General features: G+C 39.8%; 1 protein-coding gene across 2 annotated transcripts in view; it reads right to left on the reverse strand.

The window, feature by feature from the left end:
• SKB1 (SHK1 binding protein 1) overlaps nt 1-22,661 on the reverse strand; it is a 238,743-nt gene that overhangs the window by 35,417 nt on the left and 180,665 nt on the right. For both annotated transcript variants that reach the window (XM_089438948.1, XM_089438949.1), the window contains 2 exons: nt 22,442-22,495; nt 22,238-22,312 (listed from right to left, as the gene is read on the reverse strand). In XM_089438948.1, coding sequence (XP_089295074.1) covers nt 22,238-22,312; nt 22,442-22,495 — 129 coding nt within the window. The remainder of the gene's footprint in view (nt 1-22,237; nt 22,313-22,441; nt 22,496-22,661) is intronic.

A 22,661-nucleotide genomic window follows, 5' to 3' on the forward strand; every position in this document is an offset into this window, starting at 1 on the left:
AGACAAAAAGGCGTTGCTGGTAAAGGTGGATACTTTGAAGAATACTGCAAATGCATTAACAAAATTTGTGAGCTCTGAGAATTTCTCTTGGTGTAGAGAGACAATGGGCGTTTCAAGGCTGGAAAAATGACTAAGCTCTCTTGTGGTCCCCTGTGGAAAGAAAACAACAAGTGGGAGAATGTTGGGTTGTGTTATATTCATTCCACGATCAACCCACGTAGTTAACCGGGAGGTTAGAGGGGGGGCAGAGCCCCCTTTCGTTGAGAAAATTGTGTAGCGAGGGGGGATCATAGGGGGTTTGAGGTGTACCCATAACCCCACTTTATGGGGTCCGAGGCAGCGCCCCAGAAAATTTTGGTTTTGGACACTATGTTAGGTTGGATGGACCCACCTATGGTTTTGTGCATGATTTTCACACATGTTTTCTTAAACGCGATGGTTTTCGATCCATGGTATTGGATGCTTCGGCATGTATAAATATGTATTATAACATTGAAAGTAACATAATGAAAAATCAAGCTGGTAGTCCCGATTTTGGGATCCAGGGAAAAATCTCTGTGTATATGTGTTTTATGTGTTATGCTCTCGCATTGTTTATTTTCTCTATTTTAGAATTCGTATGCAGGTAATTTCTGTATGGGGTTAAAACCTATAGGGACACCTTGAAGACGTTGTACCAGCATACTTCCGTGCAGAGGAAGATGTTACTTGAGAATCAATTGCGGTCATACCAAATGCAGAAGGGGGAGCAGATAGATCACTTCCTCGGTAGATTGAAGATCCGAGACCAACTGACTTGCATAGGTGCCATGCCAAATCAGGAGTTGATGGTGAGGGCCACTCTAAACGCAGTCTCCAAGGAGTGGGACACATTCGTCCAGAACGAATCTTCCAAATTGGGAAGAATTGTGGGCGGCTCTTTGCCAAGAAGAGATCAGATCACTGTCCAAGACGGAAAGTAGCAGCAAACGAGTCCGGATCAAGAAAGAGAAGGAAGAGGATGCAGCTCTGGCATCTGCAGGGAAGCAGGAGAAGAGGAAGAAAAAGGACCTCTCCAATATAAAGTGCTTCAACTGTCGGGAACTGGGGCATTATGCGAACCATTGTCCAAGGAAGACGAATAAGGGAGAGGCGTCTGACTCCAAGGCAGCGCCAGCAAAGGTGGAAAAGGAGGTAGAGGAGGATGACGATTGTGCCATGAGTGCTCATGTACTTCTAGAGAAGAGGTGGCGAGCTGTAGTCAGGAAGACTACAGGCGATGAGAGACAGGATCCTTGAGGTACCCAAACTCTTGGATCATACCTTGCTACGGGAGCCCCGAAGTGAGAAGTAGCAGGATGGCGAATGTCGGTAGAAACAGATGTGGATGAAGCAATAGAGAGTGCTACAGTGCAGTAGTCCAGGGCAGCGCAGAGAGGGTTGCAGCAGTGCGAGAGGTACAAAGGAGGTTGCAGCGGTTCAGGATGGCACTGAGAGGGTTGCAACGGTGCGAGAGGCAGGGAGTTGTTGCAGCAGTGCAGAGGTAGTAGAGGGAGCATGTGTTAGCAATAGAGAGAGCTTCAACATCGGGAGCATTTCTAGCCTGACAAGGATGGCACTAGTTGGAGGATCAGTTACTTACTTCTCAGTAACTGAGTTGTAGTGCAGTAGTAATTAGCAGTAGCACGATGCATGATAAGAGGGGGTTGCAGTGTAGATGCAGTGTTGGAAGAAAGGACCAGCAACAGCACGAATACAGAGGGAGTTGTTGTATGGATGCAGCAGTGGCAGTGGCAGGACCATGGGGAGCAGTACAGGATGCAACAATGCAAAGGATGTTGGGCGGGGAGGCCTAAAATCAAAACAAGTATTGATGTCATATAATCAAGGTGATGCTCAGTGTGGAGGATTACTAGAGCACAATCCTCGCTAAGAGGGAGTGTTGATTTGGGGTAGCATCGGATGTGCTATAGCCATGAAAATTTGTGGAGAGGCTAAAGCACATGAGATCTCCAAGACCGAGAATGGTTTGGGCAGATTCTACCTAGTTTAGGAGATATTAAAATAATTAATACTTTTAATGGAGTTCCTAAGTCTAAACTTAGGAAAAATAAAAATATTAATGGATATTAATATAAAACTGGGTTAGAAGGTTCTAAATGACATGGATCAAGCCAAATCTAATCTTAGCCGTTGATTAGAGATGTAATCTCGGTCGTTGAAGGACCAACAGGAAAATTATAAGAAGAGGCTTGAAGGTCAGTTGGAGAACACACCAGAGTGATCAGTCATTCAATTTTCTAGAGTGGGGTTTGCTAAGAGAAATCGAATCAGTGATTAGTTGCAGCGAGGGGCAGTGACTACTAGGCAGAGAGGCAGAGATAGTGCCGAGAGACCAGCGCAGAAGCAGAGAGAGGCATATACTGAGCCAGTGTTGCGAGGGAGCGCCCCCACCCCCTCGATCCTGCTCCCAATCTGCGCTCCGAGCGGGAGTGACTCGGGAGCGCGTTCCTGAAATCGCTTTAGAAAAGGGAGCGATTTCGGGAGCACACTCCCTAAAAAAAATTTCGCTCCCTGCCTTTTCGGGAGTGTTTTGCCTTTTTTGCAAAAAAAATTTGTAGTAATGTTCGGAATGCAATTTAAGAAAAAAAAATAATAATGATAATAATTTTTGAGTGGGGCAGCTTAATGATCAAGTCTATGTCCCTAGTATTGATATGCTATTTTCAAAAGTGTGTCGCGATTTTGGGAAACGTGTCCTGTTCATGGTAATGTTAAATTCTTAAAGTAAAAGTGACATTCTCCTTAATCTTCATTTTCATCCTTTTACTTAAATTTTTAACATTACCATGAAATGACTCAGGATGTTTGAGAGTGGTTCCGGCTTCATTGGATTTCATATGGAGAAAGTAGAATTTTAGATTTCATTCAAAATCCAGCAGACTTATCAGTTTTTTAGGATTTCAGGATTGGGGGATTGCAATGTTTCGATTGAATTTTATCATGTATTAGGATATGGAACTCGTATTTAATCAAGAGCACCAATCCCTCTATGTACCTTGATGTTAGTGAGATTGGTTGTCGAACTCCTCTATCATGAACCTCCTAAAAATGTACCCATCACTCAAACAAAATCTTGACTTGACATGCTATGCTTTTTCTATCTTATGTTAATGCTTAGAGGGTGATATTAATGACAAAGATCCCTATACAAATACAGAGGTAATGACAAAGATACCTCTAGATTTTAATGCTTAGAGGGTGATATTAACGACAAAGATCCTGATTTTCCAACAAGACTAAAAAATTAGACATTTTTCGTGGTGGCAAGAGGCCCAAACATAAGAAATAGATAATAGATTTACTTCTCTTTTCTAGTTTCTAGTAGTTTTTATAACTATTGACTCTTTCATATTTATTATGATATTTTTTTAAACAATACATGACAATTTAAGTTTGAAGTTGGCAATTCTAACTCATTAGTAATGAATTATGAATATGATGCTTCATGAAAGTTGAAAGTTGTTTCATTTCATTTCATTTTATAACATTTCATTTCATGTTAGATATTATTTGTTGTAATGGTTACACTTAGCTTACAAGTACAACTTTGGTGATCAATGATGATAAATGTTATATATTGAATTTTGAAAGCTTGAAGTTGAAACTTTAAGATTGATGAATCATGAGACTCAATATGTTGTATGTTACTATGTTACTAACTTGTGGACGTGGTTGCTGAAGATTATAACTTCTAGATGATTGTTGTTATATGGTTCAATCTATGTTTTTTTATGTTTTTTATATCTAATTCATTATTCTACATGTTTTTGTTGACATATATGTATCAAAATATAAAAATATAAAAAATATATATATTATATAAAAAACGCTCCGAGATTCGCTCCCAAACTGGGAGCTTCTGAAAATGTCGCTTTCGCTCCCGTTTTCGCTCCTGCTCCCCGCTTTCGCTCCCACTCCCAAGTAACACTAGGCTTTAAGATGATGAAGATGCCTTAATGATGATGAGCATGATTAAAAGAGGGAGATCTAAGAATCGTTAAGGCAATTAGAGTGTACATTGTTGATTAATGGATGACCTTTAACATAAAAGGAATGATGTTCTGAAAGGTTGAAGTTCTCCAACAATATGATGATGAAAGAAAGAACCTGTGTGGCTAAGTAGTTGATGGATTTGTTCACTAGTAGAAAAGAAGCTAAGATAAATAAAGTATATAACTCCTCAGTTAAGAGGGAGGGCATATTGTGATGGCTTTAGTAAATACCATTAGAATAAAAATGAAGATTGGAGCATGGCTAAAGCACTACAAATGGTTATTCATGAGTTCTATTTGTGATTGATAAAGTTGTGAACAAAATTGGATGTTTTGGAAAGTGTTGAGGATGAGTTTGGTGCTACTGACGAAGTTGAAGAACGAAGTTCCCGTCGAGATATGTTTGGATATTGTGATGAGCTAAGCAACATCAGAATAATTGAATACCCTTGAGCTTTGCTCTAGCATACAACAACATAAACAATGGAAATTTGAGAGTGGTTGGGGTCGTGAAGCTACAGTACGTGCCAAACAAATGAACAAGTAGCTGATGTGTTGACGAAATTTCTTCCCAACAGGAAGTTAAGTTTATTTTAGGAGCATGCTCAAATTGGTGGATATTTTTGTTTTGGTTGAAAGGGAAAGATGAAGTACCACAAAACTACCTATATGATGGTACTTGGGAGGACGTGGTCGCCTAGTTAATATTGAGAATCGCAGTTGATGTCTAGACCCTAGAGGGAGGGCATCGTTTGGAGCTCTAGTTTGGTGTTGATACCTAAATCCCTCTAAGGGTTGGTGTTAGGGCATAAAGGCCTAGATGGTATCTATATCATGTTGGATGGATATCAGGGTTGTACCTTGATGGTACCTATAGTGGCAATTTCCTAGATGAAACCTTAGTCCCTATTGGGAGGATACCTTGCCAGTGAGGGTATCCCAAGCATTGTGTATGTTGTTGTACCTTTCTTAAGAACATTTCAAATTGAGGTCAACCTTGTATAGGTTGAACAACTATGAATACCTCCCTAGTTAAGAGGGAGTGTTGAGAGATGTAACTAGTATCAGTCTTCATAATTATATTTGAGTCATGATGCAATGTTTTTGTCATAAGGAAAGAAAAGAAAATTTATTGTTAAAAGAAATTATTTATAAGCATGGGTTTTATGCTTTACTTATTTTATTTCTAGGTTAAGGCACCCATTGTGTGCTTCTTGGGTTTATGTCATGAGTCACTGTCCATGTCATCTTGTCCTAGAGCCTTATTGGGCTCATTGTATCAAAGAATAAAATTATTTTTATGTAAAAAGTGTCATTGTCACTCCACCAATTTGGTTTGCCCTCCAAACAAGCTGCCTTCATTAAGGGAATTTGACCACCCAGAAGGACTATCAATAGAAGTGCAATTCGACCTATCAGAGCATCAATCCAAGCAAGTTTCAATCATAGTTTTAAAAATCAGTTGGCTTGAACGGGAAACCTGTCAAACCAGCAAGTTCATTGGGCGATCGGGTCAAACCGAACAAAAAATCCGGTTCAAGGGCATATTTCTCCTAAAAGCCACAAAAAATGAAGCAAACTAGCCGGTTGAGGACAAAATAGTTCGGTTTAGGACAGAACCGGCCAATTTATGGTCAAATCGGTCTGTTCATTGCCAAGGCCGCGACGGACCCACACGACTTCTTTTAGGAAGCTTCCTGGGTGTTTTGGAGGGAAATTAAGGGTTGTTTCCCTCCAAAAACACCCTCTCCAAGCCTTTAAAAGGAGCTCACCCCCCTCATTTGCCTCTGCCTCACAAATCTCATTTGGAACTTTTGCGAGTTTGATTAGGAGCCTGGAGAGTGTTGAATTTTTGCTGGAGTAGTCATCTTGGAGGCTTGGAGTTGGAGTTGGAGCTATTTTGGAGATAGTTTGGAGTTGTTAGTAGAGTTGGCATCTTCAAGAGGAGGCTAAGGAAGCTAGTTTGCATTTCCAGGTAAGGATTTTCACTTGAAAAATTCCTCATTTCACTGTTGTCCATGTATTAAATTTTTTATGTGTTCTATGCTATCAAATCTCTAGTTCTGTGCTATCAAATTTTGTAGGCTACATATGCATTTTTTTCCTAAAATTTATCTTAGGTTTTCCCTTTTTCTTAGCTGCAATTTTTTTTTAAATGGCAGATTTCTTTGTAAATTTTAATTATTTTAAGCTAACATGGCTCCAAAAGCCAAGGACACCGCACAATCTCATTGTGATGTGATTGATGGAAAAATGATAAGCAAATTTTGCAATAAATCTATTGGAGGTGGGGGTATTCTCAAATTGAAACAACAATTGGCTAGGATAAGAGACCAAGTAAAGCCATCTGAAGCACCAAAGGAAGTGTTAGGTCTTGTTAGAGCAAAATACCTTGCCAAGTTTCAAAACTTTGACGAGAATAAGGCTAGGGAGAAGGCCATCCAAGAAGAAATTTCAAGGAAGAGGGAATTATTACAAGCCATGAAAGAGAGTGGGTATGATGATTATGAGATTCAAGACTCCTCTTCTATCCTTACACCAATCACCCCTTTCACAATGTTCCTCCTACTCTTGGCTAATAATCTGAAGGAACAAAGAGAACAAACATCCAGAGTTATTTCTCATCCTTTGCCACCACTGTCTCTACTAATCCCACTTCCTCCCAACCAGTCATCAACCCACTTTGGATGAACATTGGAAAAAACAATGCAAATAAACTTCTTATTAATACATTGCTAGATGGTGGTATGATGCAGATATCCCATTTAATGTTGCTCACTCACCTTATTACCAAGCTATGTGGGACTCTGTTATAGCTGCAAGAAAGGGATTCAAAGGCCCTACTATGCAAGACTTGAGGGGAGCTCTTTTGCAAAAAGAGAATTCTTCCATTTATGAGTATTTAGCTGAGTATAGAGTCATGGCTCAAAACAGGTTGTTCCATCATGTCAGATGGATGGATCGATGGAAGAACCGCACTATCATTAATTTCCTTGTTTCTTGCCCTCAAGGAACAATGTTTTTGAGATCAATTGATGCATCTGATAAGGTGAAGGATGCAACCCTTCTATTTGGGCTTTTGGATGAGATTATTTAGAAAGTGGGCAAGCAAAATGTTGTGCAGGTCATCACAAGTAATGCCTCGAACTATGTTCTTTCTAGAAAGATGCTTGAGTCTAAATAGAAGACCATATTTTGGACTCAATGTGTTGCACATTGCATAGACCTCATGCTTGGGACATAGGCAAGGTGGAGTGGGAAAAAAACATTGTAGAGCATGCCAAGTGCATTACAAAATACATCTACAACCACTCATGGGTATTGAGCCTAATGAGGAAAAACACTGGGAGCAAAGAGCTTGTTAGGCCTGCAATTACAAGAATTGCAACTCACTTCCTCACGTTGCAATGTCTCAATTGTCAACAAAAAAACCTGCAGAAAATGTTTTCCTCTGATAATTGGACTGAATCTCGGTGGGCTCGTAGACAATATGGCAAAGACACCAAAAAGAAAGTTTTTGACAATTATTTTTGGAAAGGTCTACAGAGCTTGTGAAAATTACCGAGCCCCTTGTTAAGGTGCTAAGGATGGTGGATGGGAAAAAATTGGCCATGGGCTACATTTATGAGGCTATGGATCAGGCAAAGGAGCAGATACAGGAACTTACAAGGATAGGTTAGCTAAATATGGTCGTATATGGGAGATCATTGATAACAGATGGAACAATCAACTCCATCGTCCTATACATGCAGCTAGGTATTTTTTGAACCCAAAGTATCATTATAAAGCTCGGCTAGGAGATCTGCAGGTTGGGGAGGTCAGAGATGGATTGATTGATTGCTTGGAGCGCATGGTCCCTATCCATGCAGACCAGTTGGAAATACATAAACAACTTACTCTTTTCAGTATGGCAACTGGTACCTTTGGCAAAAACTTGGCAAAGATGGCAAGAGATGTGGATCAACCAGGTAAGAAATTCCAATTTGTTTTTCTTTTCAAGTTAAATTGTTTACAAATTTACAATTCAAATTATCTATAAATACTTGTAATTTGTAAATAAGTAATGAAATGAACTAAGTTACTAATTAATGTCTTTTTCTTTGCAGCACATTAGCGGGAGCCATTTAACGGCCAACATCCTTAGTTGCAAAAATTTGCAATTAGAGTCCTTAGTGAAACTTGCAGTGTTTTAGGTTGTGAGCGCAATTGGTCTGTTTTTTAGCGCATACACACGAAGAAGAGAAATTGTTTGGAACAAAAACAGTTAAATGATCTTGTCTTCATGCAATACAACCTTTGACTAAGGCGCAACCAAATGATGAACAGAACACTTGATCTAGAGCCCATTGTGTTGGACAATATTGATCCAACATCAGAATGGGTGGAGGAGATTGACGATCCTGTGTTTGATGTTGATTTTGATATTGACATTGCATTAGCGAGGGATGAAGCAAATTTGGTAGCACCATCAAAAACAGGATTAATAGCCACATCAAGCAAAGGCAAACAACCAATGGAAGGCAATAATCGTGCAGCTCGACCAACTCGTGCTTCCATTAGGTCCACTTCTATTGTTATTGGTGGCAATGTTACTACTTTGGTTACATATGAGGTTGAGGCATCCTCAGACTCTGAACCAAATGATGTCTATATAGTTGATGTTGATGATCCTGTGTCTAGTAGTGGTGATAAATTTGATGATTGATCATGTGTAGACTTGTAGCCTTATAGTAGGCCAATGGCCTCATAACTTGTAGCATTGTTTTTGGACTTTATAGGACATTTAGAGCCTCATTGCTTATGTATTTTATCAATGATATGTATTACACTCGGTGCCATTTTGACATATTCACCTTTACATGGTACATAGATGAGCAAACTTTGCATATTTTGTCTCTATTGACTTGGAATCATGGTTTTAAATATTAAAAATAGTTTTTTTCATTAAAATTTAATTATTTAATGTATTTTTTTAAAAACGGTTCATTGAGCTCTGATCAGTTCATTGAGATCAAGCCATACTTCAAATTGTTTCTCCCTCTGAACTTGGGTCTTCTCCAAGTAACAAGTCTAGAAAATCCTCTTGCTTTGCTCTGTTCTTCCACTTCTTCCATATGCTGCCAAACCCTGGGCAACCCTTGCCATTGACCTACAAACCTCACTAGGAGGTCATGGAAGAAAAATTACAACCAAGCAAGCGATATAAAGACAATAGACTAGAAAATAGACAATAACAATAGTAAGAGACAAAAGGAGAGTTATAGAATACTTATCTTTTGAGGAAAAGTCAGCTCCCTCTTGATTTTACACTTCTTGCATTCTTCTTACAACTCCATCATCCACGTCCTCAACTTCAGCATTATGAAGTAGGGTTTCTCTTTCCAACAGAAATGATCAGTCCAAGGGTTTTGTTCACAAACCCTAGGGCTTTCTTGTTCAAACCCTTGCTAGGGTTTACAAACCCAGAACATTCCAATATCTAAAACCCTAGGATCTGGCCAAGACTTCCAATCTTCCAAACCCTAGTTTTTCTTCAAACATTCATATGCCATTGGATCTCAATATTTCACCAAGGTGTAAGATTAGGATCAACCTTCAACTTTAAGGAGGGGCTCGGACTCTTCTTTTCAGTAAACTTAATGTAGCATTTTATCAACTATAGCAATCTACCATATAAACTTCTTGTCTCCTTGATTACTCCAAATCAAATCTCTCAATTTTTCTTTGAGTATGTACACAGGATGTATCTCAACTTTATCTTAAAGAGGAACTCAGCCTCTTTTGTACATATTCTTCAACAATCCTTTGAGAATTATTTTGGACTTATAATGCAAGACATCTTCTGCAAACGATACCTCTATTGAGGAGACTGAGTCATAAGAGCATGTCAAAACATGTCTTCAAGATGCCAAAACATTCTTGGCACAATAGTTCATTATATATCAGTGAACTAGCTAAGGGTTTTCATTCTTCCATTGCATGATACATGTCATAGATGCCCTTTCTAATTCAAAGTACACATTTCTAAGTGAGAACCATCTTTGAAATGTATTAAAGTTCAACAACCAAAGGTTTATCAGTTCAACATTTTGAGTCATATAGGGAGCTTATCCTGAGATGACTTTCAGTCATATACAATATTTCTTGCAGGATTGATCTTCATAAGATAACAGGTTTCCTTGTCCTTGTACTTGCTTCAACCATCGATCAATTTTTTCTTAACTGTAGAAAGAGATCCTTCCGTCCTTCAGGTCAGCTTCTAACAATGCATTATGGTTTATAGAGTTTTGGCCCAGCTATTTCACTCAAAACTTCAGTGAATCCTTTCAAACTTCATTCGGATGCTTCCTTTAGAGAGACATCAGTTCAGTTCCTTGCAAAGCATCTTGGCTTTGAGATCATAGGCTTCAAGCTTAGTTGATTCCTTTGTCAATACTGCAACCTAGTCCCTTAAGGCTTCAGTGCTTGTCGTTAATTCAATCTCTTTCTTAAGTAAAGGGCCTAACTAAGATTAACATTGATTTCGATCTTATCACAATGGAGAATGTATTCAGTATTTAGTCAATATGACTTTAATTTCTGTTAGAACTCGGTCTCATCCATACTTTGGCTTGCAAGACAGTAGAATATTTGGCCTTCAAACAAATCTGGTAGTAATAACGTATCAGCTCCCTATTGATGAGACCTGTATATGTCACAAAGACAAATCAAACATATAGATAGGTTTATCCTCCTCTGGCCGCTAGCTCAAGGGTTACAATGGTTCAGCTTCTCAAAAGACTCGGCTTCAGCATACCATCTTCTTCAAGGATTTCAACGAGGTATGATTCAAATTTGATTGCTTCAATTGTAGAAGAATAACATCTCTTAAACTCCTTGTCCTTTGCATCAAGGTTCCATTCACTTGTCCACTTGTGACACCTTGCTTAAGGTATGCAATATCTCAAAATGTGTCATAGTTACACCACATAGAAATTCAGCCTTGGACACCACTTCATTCCACAAACCGATCTGAATTGAAGATAGGCTCCTTTCATCCAGAATGCAGGGTAGATCAAAAACCTTTTCATCACAAGAAAACTCAAACCTTGTCATAGGAATATGCCTTGGAAGTTTCGGCCTTGATCTCGAAGATATACCATAGGAATCTCAGTTTATGTCTATAGAAGAATATGACAGGAGTCTAGGATTATGTCAGACAAATTTGCCACAGAAATTTCGATATTTTCCTTTCTTCTTCAGCATACGATCTGAAGATAGCGCTTTGATCTTCTCTTTGTTCAGAGTTCCCTATTCCTTTACACAACCAGGTCAATCATTTGATAAGGGACTGATTTCTCTCATGACCTCTTGAAGAATCTAGCGTACAGAGTTAGGGTTTTTAGGTTTTGAGAAATGATCCTGGTTTATGGTATTTCTTTGCCGAAACAGAGGAGGTTAAATCTTTGACCTTTATGCTTGCTCTAGGACAACTAGGGATAATTTTTTAGGGCTGCTCTTTCGTGCTCTAGTTCTGATACCATGTTAAATTTCTTTTGGTAGTTCTCTTAATTTGATAATTGTTTCTTATGATTTTACTTAAGTTTATTTTTCTTTCATTTATTATGCAACATAAAACAATTATACATAGAACAGAAGAACATGAAGAGACAGCCACATCAGAATTTACCCTCGAAAAACCCCACTCCAAGGGAAGAAAACCCAGCAAACCTTTCCTCATAGAATCAAGTCAACAAGACATCAAATCATATACAAACTGACTAGCAATGTAGCTAAGATGATCAACCTCCAAGTGCCAAGTCAACCCTGCAGCATACTAAGACAAAATGCTTCCCAAATCTATCCACAAAAGAGGCTTGTACCAAGTCTGTAAAAGGGCTGGAATTCAGACTACAGTAGCCTCAGACTTTGCACTTCTTCCATAGGAAAGAGTCGCGGAACCTCAGAAAATCATGCCTCAGCTAATTCACCTGACATGGGGACCCTAGATTGAGCCATGAATGTTGTAAAAATAAAAAAATAAAATGCACTACTATAAGGTTGTGCATGTAAACAAAATGGACAAGTAGATTGTTGTAGCAAAACTAGAAAAAAAATGGAAGGTAAATCCACTTACATGTAGCTTGAATCACCTCCAAAACACTCCTATATCATTTGTTGGTCACTCCCATAGTCCTATGGCACCCAAACAGCGAATGCAAATAGACAAATGCGGCCAAATTTTGGCTCTTATCAAGCCCACAAGTCGCTTTAACAGTAGAAACATGTCCGAAAATCGGGATTCTCTCTAGACACGAATCAGACTCCTTCCTTGCACAAATACCAAAATTTGTTCCCGCACCAGCAGTGAATCGTATCTGACATGCTAGATTCACGACACGTGGCAGGGTAATCTGATGACTTAGTGCCTTAGGCTTCCTCTTCTACTAGGCCTTTCATGTCGCCTTAAATGAGGGCATATCAAAGATATACTCGGCATTCCAATTCTCCTTAAGAAAGGGCAGATCAGAGATATATTCGACCTTCCAAGTCTCCTTAAGCGAGGGAAGATCCAAGATATATTCAGCCTTCGAAGTCTACCTGCGCGAGGGCATATCAAAGATATCTTCAGCCTTCCAATTCTCCTTGAGCGAGGGCAGATTAGAGAGATATTTCACTTTTGCTTTTGGCCTCCAAAATCTCCTTCTTCTTTCCTTGGATCGGATGTATGTGTGAGTGAGATGTGTCCCATGAGGAATGCGAGTGATAGCCTCCAAGCCATGCAAAAGGGTGTCACTTAAGCTGAGCCGACATGAGGGTTCGGAGGGTCGAATTGGCAACTTGGTAAGGTTAAATGACACTTAACAAAATTTATTTTTCTTCCTTTGAAAGGGTCATGAAGAACATGCCCTTCTATATTTTTCTTTTGACCAATACAAACCAGGAAGAACATGCTTGTCAATAATAATTTTAATTATTGAAACTACATCAATAAAATAATATTATGAAGACCAACCATAGCTACATTCATCAACAATTTGTTTGTGAATAGTTACATATATATGTGACTTGAATATAGGCATATAATGATCATGATTTTTTTTAAATTAAATTGCTACCATACAACGTAGTATAGTGTTGAAAAATGTAACTAGTGTCGGTCTTTGTTAAAATTGGAAACTACGGCCAAATTTCATGTGGGTCATCTTATTCATGGCTGGTAATATTTTTATTAGATTCCTCTCGTCGAGAGGTGTAGGATTGATATAAAGATCATCTAATTCCTATAAGTATTCATGGAAATATGAATTTATTTTGATTATGGAATTATTATCAAGTCGACTTACAACTCATGTCGGCTCAGAAGCCCAACAGCCGCATCTATTCAAACACCAACGTTGTGTATAAATACAGGAGGACTTTTCCTCATTTGGACTCACTCATCTCATCACATCTCTCTCTCTCTCTCTACTGCGCAGAAAAGAGTCTCTTCTCTATAGCGCAGAAAAGGGTCTCTCTCTCACACGTGGAAGGAAGCTGCTAAACCTGAAGTTGCAACTGCAGATCCAAAGTTTGACCTGCATGGACCTGAATATCTCCTCATCTGAACTGCGTTGTAGGTTCATCTAAACCTCCTCTGAAAGCCGCAACTTTTGGTGGTGGAATCAAGTCAATCCGACAGACGGTTTGCAAGATATCAACTGCCCTAGTTTGAAGTAAGTTGCTGAAACTGAAGCTGCAACTGCAGAACTAAAGTTTGACCTGCGTGGACCTGAAGATCTCCTCATCTGAATTGCGTTGTAGGTTCATCTGAGCCTCCTCTGGAAGCCGCAACTTTTGGTGGCGAAATCAAGCCGATCCGATGATTGGTTTGTGAGATATCGTTTGCCCTAGTTTGATGATGAAGCCGCTAATGCTGATGTTGCTGATCTAGGTTTGCTACTGCTGATATAAATAAGAATTATTGTATTATTTCTCTCTGCTGAATTATTGAAGATAAAAGAAGATTTGATCAAATGGTTTCCCCACACATTGTGGGGTTTGTCCCTGGCTAGCCGCCACATCTTGTGTCTCTTATCTTGGCTTGTTTTCGGTCGATTGTTTAATGTTCTATCTGCACTTTACTTCACGTACATGTGATTGCTAATCTGTGGAATATAATAAGAAAAAGAAGTAAACTGTTATAAGCATAGAACATACCATAACTTAACATGGTATCAGAGTTGAGGTGAAGACAAAGCCCAAGCAACAGCAAGAGCAATCACCAAAGAGAAGATTGGCAAGGCTATCCTAAAAGAACTATGGGGTCTTCAACACTCTTTCTTGTCGAAGACAAGCTCCGTGAGAAAGCTGACTATCACGGATGGTAGATGTCTATCGATCTAACCCTTGAAGATCAAGGAGTGTTGGATCATGTGAGAGGCAATATTATTGAGCCTCCATCAAATGCACCTCCTGCTGCCAGGATCAAATGGAAGAACGGAGAAGTTAAAGCAAAGAATATCATCAGGGACTCTATTGACAAACGCTGAGGGAAATCAAGAAGGGTAAAGATGAGAGTATGCAAGCATACTTCTTAAGAATCATCGAGATCAAGAACGATCTCCTATTTATTGGGGAGACTATTACTGCTAGAGAAATGGCACTCACGACTCTTGGAGGATTACCATCTGAATGGTACATGTTCAGGACTACTCTTTTGAACAACAATGTAATTCCTGGTTTCGAGGAATTAATGGCTAGATGCATTCAAGAAGAAACAAGGGTAGAAGAGCAAGAAATGCCCTTGCCTTGAGGTCCTCCTGTTGCTTTTTCTTCTCATGCTAAGAAAAGAAATAATTCCGGGTCTAAATCGAAAAGAAAGGTTGGACCTAGAGGAGGAAGAAAATGACGATGTTACATTTGCAATAAAGCAGGTCACTATGCAAGGGAATGCCCAGATAGAAAGGACTCTCACCGTGATGATGATCAAAATCCCTCTCATGGTAATCGAAGGGATGGAAAATTCAATAGCAAAGGTAAAAAGAATGCTAGAAATCAAGGAGGAGGACAACCATTCAAGAAGGCTAGAAATTCCAGGTATGAATCTAACACTGTTGACAATAAGTTGGCTGAATATTATCTACCAGCTGCTCTATCTACCTCTGCTCCTTCGAACTCAATGGGAATTTGGCTCATTGATAGTGGTGCCTCAAGACACTTCACTAGTTACAAAAAAGTACTCCATAATCTGGTAGAGAAAGAAACTTACCTGGAAATTGTCCTTGGAGATGACATGAAATACCCCGTGAAAGGTGTAGGCAATGTTTCTCTCAAATTGAATCAAAGTAATACGATCCACTTACAAGATGTATTATATGTACCTGATCTCAAAAAGAACCTGGTATCCATCTCGACAATGGAAGACAAAGGCTACAAGGTAACCTTCAGCGATGGCAAGGTACGTATATGAAAAAATAATGTTAAAGATGCTTTCACTCTTGGGTTTCGAGTTGATTCTTTATATCAGGTCGTGGAAGTCCGCCAGGTGTCATGTCTTGTGACACAACTCTTCAGTCCGAACTTTGGCATCAGAGGTTTGCCCACCTTCATTACAAAGCTCTACCCGATGTAAGACAGAGGGTAACAGGCATGCCCGAATTCCAAGTAGAGAAAGAAGGCGTATGTCCAGGATGGGCTGGAGAAAAGCTCAAAAGGGGACCATTCCCCTCAAGCCAAAGCAAGACCTCTGATATATTACAATTGGTTCACTTAGGCATACCTGAGGTTGCCATTAAGAGGGAGACTACTACACCACATACTCCAGAGAAGAATGGTGTGGCACCATACGATTGTGGAAGTTGTCTCTATGGGTAGATGATGTAACAATGCCTGATGTGGAAGAACCAATAGATCTTATTTATCCACCTGAGCCTTCCTCTTCCAGGAAGAGTCTTTCATGGCTTAGGGGGATACTTGATGATGCTAAAAGACATGCTACACCCCGAGGAACCTTCCGTGAAAGTAAGAAACCCAACAGGTATCAGGGATACCTGACCAGTATGAGCACAATCATACAAAATGAGCCTTCATCATTCTCAGATGCCGTCAAGCATCAAGTATGGAAGGATGCTATGACCAAAGAATATGAGTCTATTATGGAGAATGATGTCTGGGAAGTAGTTCCCAGACCCCAGGACAAGACAATTGTCACTTCTAAATGGCTTTACAAGATAAAGCTTGCAGCAGATGGATGAACGGAAAAGTATAAGGCTCGTTTTGTTACTCGTGGTTTCTCCTAGAAGAGAGGTATAGACTATGATGTGATATTTGCACTTGTTTCCAGATATAAGACCATCCGCTCAATCATAGCCCTTGCGGCTTCACAAGGATGGTACCTACATCGTATGGATGTCAAGACCGTATTCTTGCACGGTTCGATCAAAGAAGAGGTCTACGTGGAGCAACCCAAAGGATTTGAGATTTATGATCGAAAATCTCATGTATGTAGGTTGAAGAAGGTTCTCTATGGGCTGAAGCAAGCACCCTGAGCATGGTATGAGAAGATCGATAGCTACTTGATGAAGCTGGGATTCACTAGAAGTGAATTCGATCCTAACCTTTACTTTGAGGTTGAAGATAACAAGCCTCTCAGACTGGTGTTGTATGTGGATGACCTCTTTCTAACAAGTGCAGACCCTCTCATTCACAAATGTAAGAGGGAGTTGGCTTCTGGATTTGAAATGAAGAACCAAGGACTTGAAGTGTGGTAGAAGCCAAGGGAAATTTTCCACTCTCAAGGAAAATATGTGGTGAAAATTCTGAAAAGATTTGGTATGGTGGACTACAAGCCTGTGACTACCTCGAGGATCTTAACCTTCAGAAGTTATATGGTAGTGATATCGGACCAGATTTGGGAAATGCCTCTGAGTTTCAAAAACTCATTCGCGTTGATGTTCTTGGTGAACCTCCGTCCGAACAGATGTTTTGCAGTTAGCATTGTGAGCTCATATTTGGTTAAGCCTCACTAGATTGGTGCCAAGAATCTTCTAAGATGTCTTTAGGACACAATCTCTCATGGATTGAGATACAATGCCGGAAATATGAAACTGCATAATTATTCGAATGTTGATTAGGCAGGTAGTGTGGAGGATCACTAGAACACTTTATAGTGTTGTTTCTCTTTGGATTCTGCTTTGATATAATGGATGAGCAGGAAGCAGAAGTCGGTTGCCATAAGCACCGCCGAGACCAGATACATATCTATGAGTATGATCTCGTATGAAGCTATGTGGTTGGGGAAGCTCTTCAGTGAGCTGTTTGAACACATACCACTGTGATTCTCTGTAACAACCAGAGGGGGGATTCGATTATTGAGGAATCCCGTATTCGTCAATTGCTCCAGCAGATAGACATCATCTGGGATATGGTAAGTCGATGAGCAAGGAGGCTCCATCACATTAAGATGATGTACATGTAAAAATTACCCCGGTTTTCAGTTTCTCCTTATTTCTCCCATGTAGTTAAATGCCCATTCCCATAACCATACATTTAACAGACTGAAAAAAAAAATATTGCTGAAAACACAAATTCTGGAAATTTTTCAGAATGCTGGAAATTGCAGAATTAAAAATCAGCAATCAAAAACAGCCATTAAAACACTGATATTTTTGGTCAACTTGACCCTGGAAAAACCCCCTACAACTCTTGGGGAAAACCAGTTTGAGAGCTCTTCTTTATTTCTGAAAATTGCCTTTTTACAGTGAGAATTATTCAGCAAAAATCAGCAAGCAAATTTACAACTTATCTCATTTCCCATGCCTCACAGCGATCTGGAAATTACAGCAAACAGGACAGCAATAAATGTTGTACGGCCTCCGTTTTGTGTGCAGAAAAATCAGCAAACTGCTCCTCGATTTTTGTGCAAAAATCTGCCTTTCACTATGTGCTGAATCAGCTGTACAAATCTGCTCAACTGCTGCCTTGGAATGTGTGCCAAGCTGCTGTCTCCTTCTCCTCCCTGCTCAGAAATCTCTCTTGCTCTCTTGCTCTCCTTCTCCCAATCTGCTCATGAAAGAATGAATGACCTTTTCCTCCTTTTCCTCCTTTAATATAACTCCAAGTGACTTTTGGGTGATCTCTAAATCCAATGGCTGAAATAGATTTAGATCAATGGTTGAGATTAAATGCTCATTTAAATCTCACTTTCTATTTTTTAATTCACCCCACTTTAATAAAGACCCACTTAGTCATTTATTTCCAAAGTCACTTTTCCTTTCTAATTTTTCATTTACTTTAAAATTAGACTTAGTAACTTTATCACTTAAAGTCACTTTTAAATTAGATTTAACTTTATAAAATTATAAAGTCACTTTAAGAGAAAAATTAAATTCTTTTGGACACTTTTCCCTAGGCCAAAGATCAAAGCCTAAGGGAACCACCTGTCCTCCGGTACCAAATTTCAATAGTACAGGTCGATACACCTTGTTAAAGCCCCGAGGAAAGATCTAATCTGTGATTTTCCTAAACGACTTGGAGTCGTCAAGAAATCCTTATACAAGGGTCTTGCATGTTGCATACATTGAGCTCTGGGAGCTTTGAGGGCTTGCGGTTCTTACTGGAGCAACATACGACCACAGGGTGGCTCACCCTCCCCTGGTGGTGTGCACTGAAACAAGATGATTCGCTCTCGTGGGACAAGATGATTTGCTCTCTTGTGGAACAGGATGATTCACTCTCCTGTGTAGCAGGATGATTAGTTCTCCTGTGAGGCCTGGATTGATGTGTTCTCCATGGCGATTGTAGCAAGATTGATGTGTTCTCCTGTGAGGCCTGGATTGATGTGTTCTCCATAGTGACTGTAGCAAGATTGATGTGTTCTCCTGTGAGGAGACCTGGATTGATGTGTTCTCCATGGCGATTGTAGCAGGATTGATGTGTTCTCCTGTGAGGCCTGCATTGATGTGTTCTCCTGTGAGGCCTGCATTGATGTGTTCTCCATGGCGACTGTAGCAGGATTGATGTGTTCTCCTGTGAGGCCTGCATTGATGTGTTCTCCGTGGTGACTGTAGCAAGATTGATGTGTTCACCTGTGAGGCCTGGATTAATGTGTTCTCCATGGCGGCCTGGATTGATGTGTTCTCCATGGCGATTGTAGCAGGATTGATGTGTTCTCCTGTGAGGACGGGATTGATTAAGTTCCCCTGTCGAGACATCCTACCCATGCAGTCTGGGACTCATGGGAAGTACCTCTCATCTGATCAATGAGCAAGGAAATGAAGTTAGGGACCATAGTAGTACTGATGGATGCATCGTTGTATCTACCGTACTCCCTACGCTAGGATGACCTCCATTGATCTGGGATCAATGATACTGGTCTGGGACCAATGGTAGGAGTGGTACATTCTATGACACTGACTTCGGGTTGGTTGTTACTATTTTGGGACCAGTGGTACGCACTCTGAGACTGACTTTGAGTCAGTGGAGGATGTTACTGGTCTGGGACCAGTGGTAGGAGTTGTACTCACTATGACGCTGACTTCAGGTTGGTTGAGACTGGTCTGGGACCAGTGGTAGGAGTTGTACTCACTATGACGCTGACTTCAGGTTGGTTGAGACTGGTCTGCGACCAGTGGTACATACTCTGACACTGACTTTGAGTCAGTATGATACATCCTCGATCATTTCTTCTTCTTCATAATTCGGACAAAAGCAGAGCAAAGCATAACAGAGCAGAGTCGTACAGATCCGTAAAGGGCAGAGCAAGACAAAGTAGAACAGGCAGAATAGAGCAGAGCAGGGCAAGGGTCAGGTTGTACAGGGCAGTGCATTTGATGGATGAATAGTAACGACCGATAAACATATTGCAAATGAAGTTTTCCCTAGTTGAGAGGGAGTGTTAAAATTGGCAACTAGGGCCAAACTTCATGTGGGTCATCTTATTCATGGCTGATAATATTTTTATTAGATTCCTCTCGTCGAGAGGTGTAGGATTGATATAAAGATCATCCGATTCCGATAAGCATTCATGGAGATATGAATTTATTTTGATTATGGAATTATTATCAAGCCGACCTACAACTCATGTAGGCTCAGAAGCCCAACAGTCTCATCTATTCAAACACCAACGTTGTGTATAAATACAGGAGGACTTTTCCTCATTTGGATTCACTCATCTCATCACATCTCTCTCTCTCTCTATTGCGCAGAAAAGAGTCTCTTCTCTACTGCGCAGAAAAGGGTCTCTCTCTCACACATGTTGAAGGAAGTTGCTAAACCTGACGCTGCAACTGCAGATCCAAAGTTTGACCTGCATGGACCTGAAGATCTCCTCATCTAAACTGCGTTGTAGGTTCATCTAAACCTCCTCTGAAAGCCGCAACTTTTGGTGGTGGAATCAAGTCAATCTGACAGACGGTTTGCAAGATATCGACTGCCCTAGTTTGAAGGAAGTTGCTGAAACTGAAACTGCAACTGCAGAACTAAAGTTTGCCCTGCGTGGACCTGAAGATCTCCTCATCTGAACTGCGTTGTAGGTTCATCTGAGCCTCCTTTGGAAGCCGCAACTTTTGGTGGCGGAATCAAGTCGATCCGATGGTTGGTTTGTGAGATATCATTTGCCCTAGTTTGATGATGAAGCCGCTAATGCTGATGCTGCTGATCTAGGATTTGCTACTGCTGATATAAATCAGATTTATTGCATTATTTCTCTCTGTTGAATTATTGAAGATAAAAGAAGATTTGATCAAAGGATTTCCCCACACATTGTGGGGTTTGTCCCGGCTAGTCGTCACATCTTGTGTCTCTTGTCTTGGCTTGTTTTCTGTCGATCGTTTAATGTTCTATCTGCACTTTACTTCATGTACATGTGATTGCTAATCTGTGGAATATAATAAGAAAAAGAAGTAAACTATTATAAGCATATAACATACCATAACTTAACAGTGTTCATTATTGTATTTGTGTCATGATGTAATGTATTTGTCAAAAGAAAGAAAAACTAATTTTTATGATAAAATAAATTGACTTATTAAAGCATGGGTTTCATTCTTGGGTCAATGGTTTATAGGTCAAAGTCTCCATTGTAGGCTTCTAGCGTTTATGTCAAGTGTCCTTATCCATGCCATAATGTAAAATACCTTTATTGGGCTTCATTTATCAAGAAAGAAATTTATTTTAATATAAATTAGGTCTTTTAGGCCTCCCCCACCAAGTCAGCATCAAAGAAGGACAAGTCGGCATCATTAAGGCAATTCGACCTCATGGAAGCAGTGTAAATAGAGGGAGCTCGATTTGGAGACACATACACAAAAGCTCAATCCTCATAGAGAAAGAGGACGAAAAAGGAGAGCGGAGTGCAATAGAAGAACACCTAATTGAAGAAAGAAGAAAATCAAAGATTTTTGGGCATCTCTCTCACACGTGCAAAGTCAGCTAAGGTGTTTGGACTGAAGTTGGGGGTCAAAAGTTTTGAATTAGTTGTAGGACTGAAATTTTGCAGCTGCAGGAGGGTCGAAGTTGCAGTCTTGAAGTTGGGCCGAAATTCTGTTTGTGATGCAGTATTGTTGCAGTGTTAATGTGGTATTGTTGGAATCGATCTTTGAAGTTTGGAAGGACAGATTATGGGCAGACTTGGTGGAGGGATAAGGTCTTTTGGTCTAAGGTCTTGGTCTATCTCAACTTGAATATGCTAGTGTAAGAGTTTGACTGGGTTTTCCACTATAGAGGGGTTTTAGCCCTGGCTGAGTGCCTACATCCGGTGTTGTTGATCTTCTTGTTTTGTTTTGCTGATTGTTTGATGAAACAAAGATAAAAGAAGAACATAAGAAAGTTAATAAGAACACAATAATATCACAAGTAATTGAGAAAGTAAGAAAATCTTTCTGCCTTTCCGATTTTCTAACATATAGAACAGCGCAAAGGTTTCATTGCGCAATATTTTAAATTGCAACAAACCCAAAAAAATGTAATTTAAGCCCAAATTACATCCTAGGTACCAAAACAAGGAATAAATCAGTCATTATTCGACCCACACACTAAGGAGAACAGAAAAAATTTCAAACAATAAAAAATCACTGCGATATGGGCCATAATCGTGACCACTGTCCATGCATCTCAATGTATCTCTTCTTAGAAAGCTGGATTCAAAATGAACAAAGTATTTCATCAAAAATTAATCTCCATGGAAACAATTAATGCCACCATGACTGCTTCTCTTATGCTTTGTATTCCAGGAAGTGACTTACATGGAGTGTAACTACTGCATTGGGGTTTTTCTCTACAGCATAAACTCTTAATTTTCTTCCTGATTCTTCTGCAGCCTGGAACAATACTGTCAGTGAGTAGAAATACAAAAGAAAGCCAGGAAAGCAAAAACCTTCTGCATTTTAGAAAACAGAACTACCTATTAAAAAACCATAGTTTTCAGGCAATGGTTTTTGAAATTCAACCTGCAATGAAGCCCTCACTAGAGGTCCCCGCCCAGCTCCTACAACCATAAGTACCTGAGTGATAAAATGTTAAGCTGGTAAGAATCTGTCCTTCAATACAGCAAGAAGCATTATTCTTGTACATAAATCCACAAACCGCAAATTAAACATGAAAAACTAGCGTACAAGATATTATAGCCAAAATACACTGAGAAAGACAAGGGAGCGAACAAAATGACTA

The sequence above is a fragment of the Pinus tabuliformis genome, chromosome 9, assembly GCF_031772625.1.
Source record: "Pinus tabuliformis cultivar Carrire ecotype Pingquan chromosome 9, CPIR1, whole genome shotgun sequence".
Taxonomy (NCBI): domain Eukaryota; kingdom Viridiplantae; phylum Streptophyta; class Pinopsida; order Pinales; family Pinaceae; genus Pinus; species Pinus tabuliformis.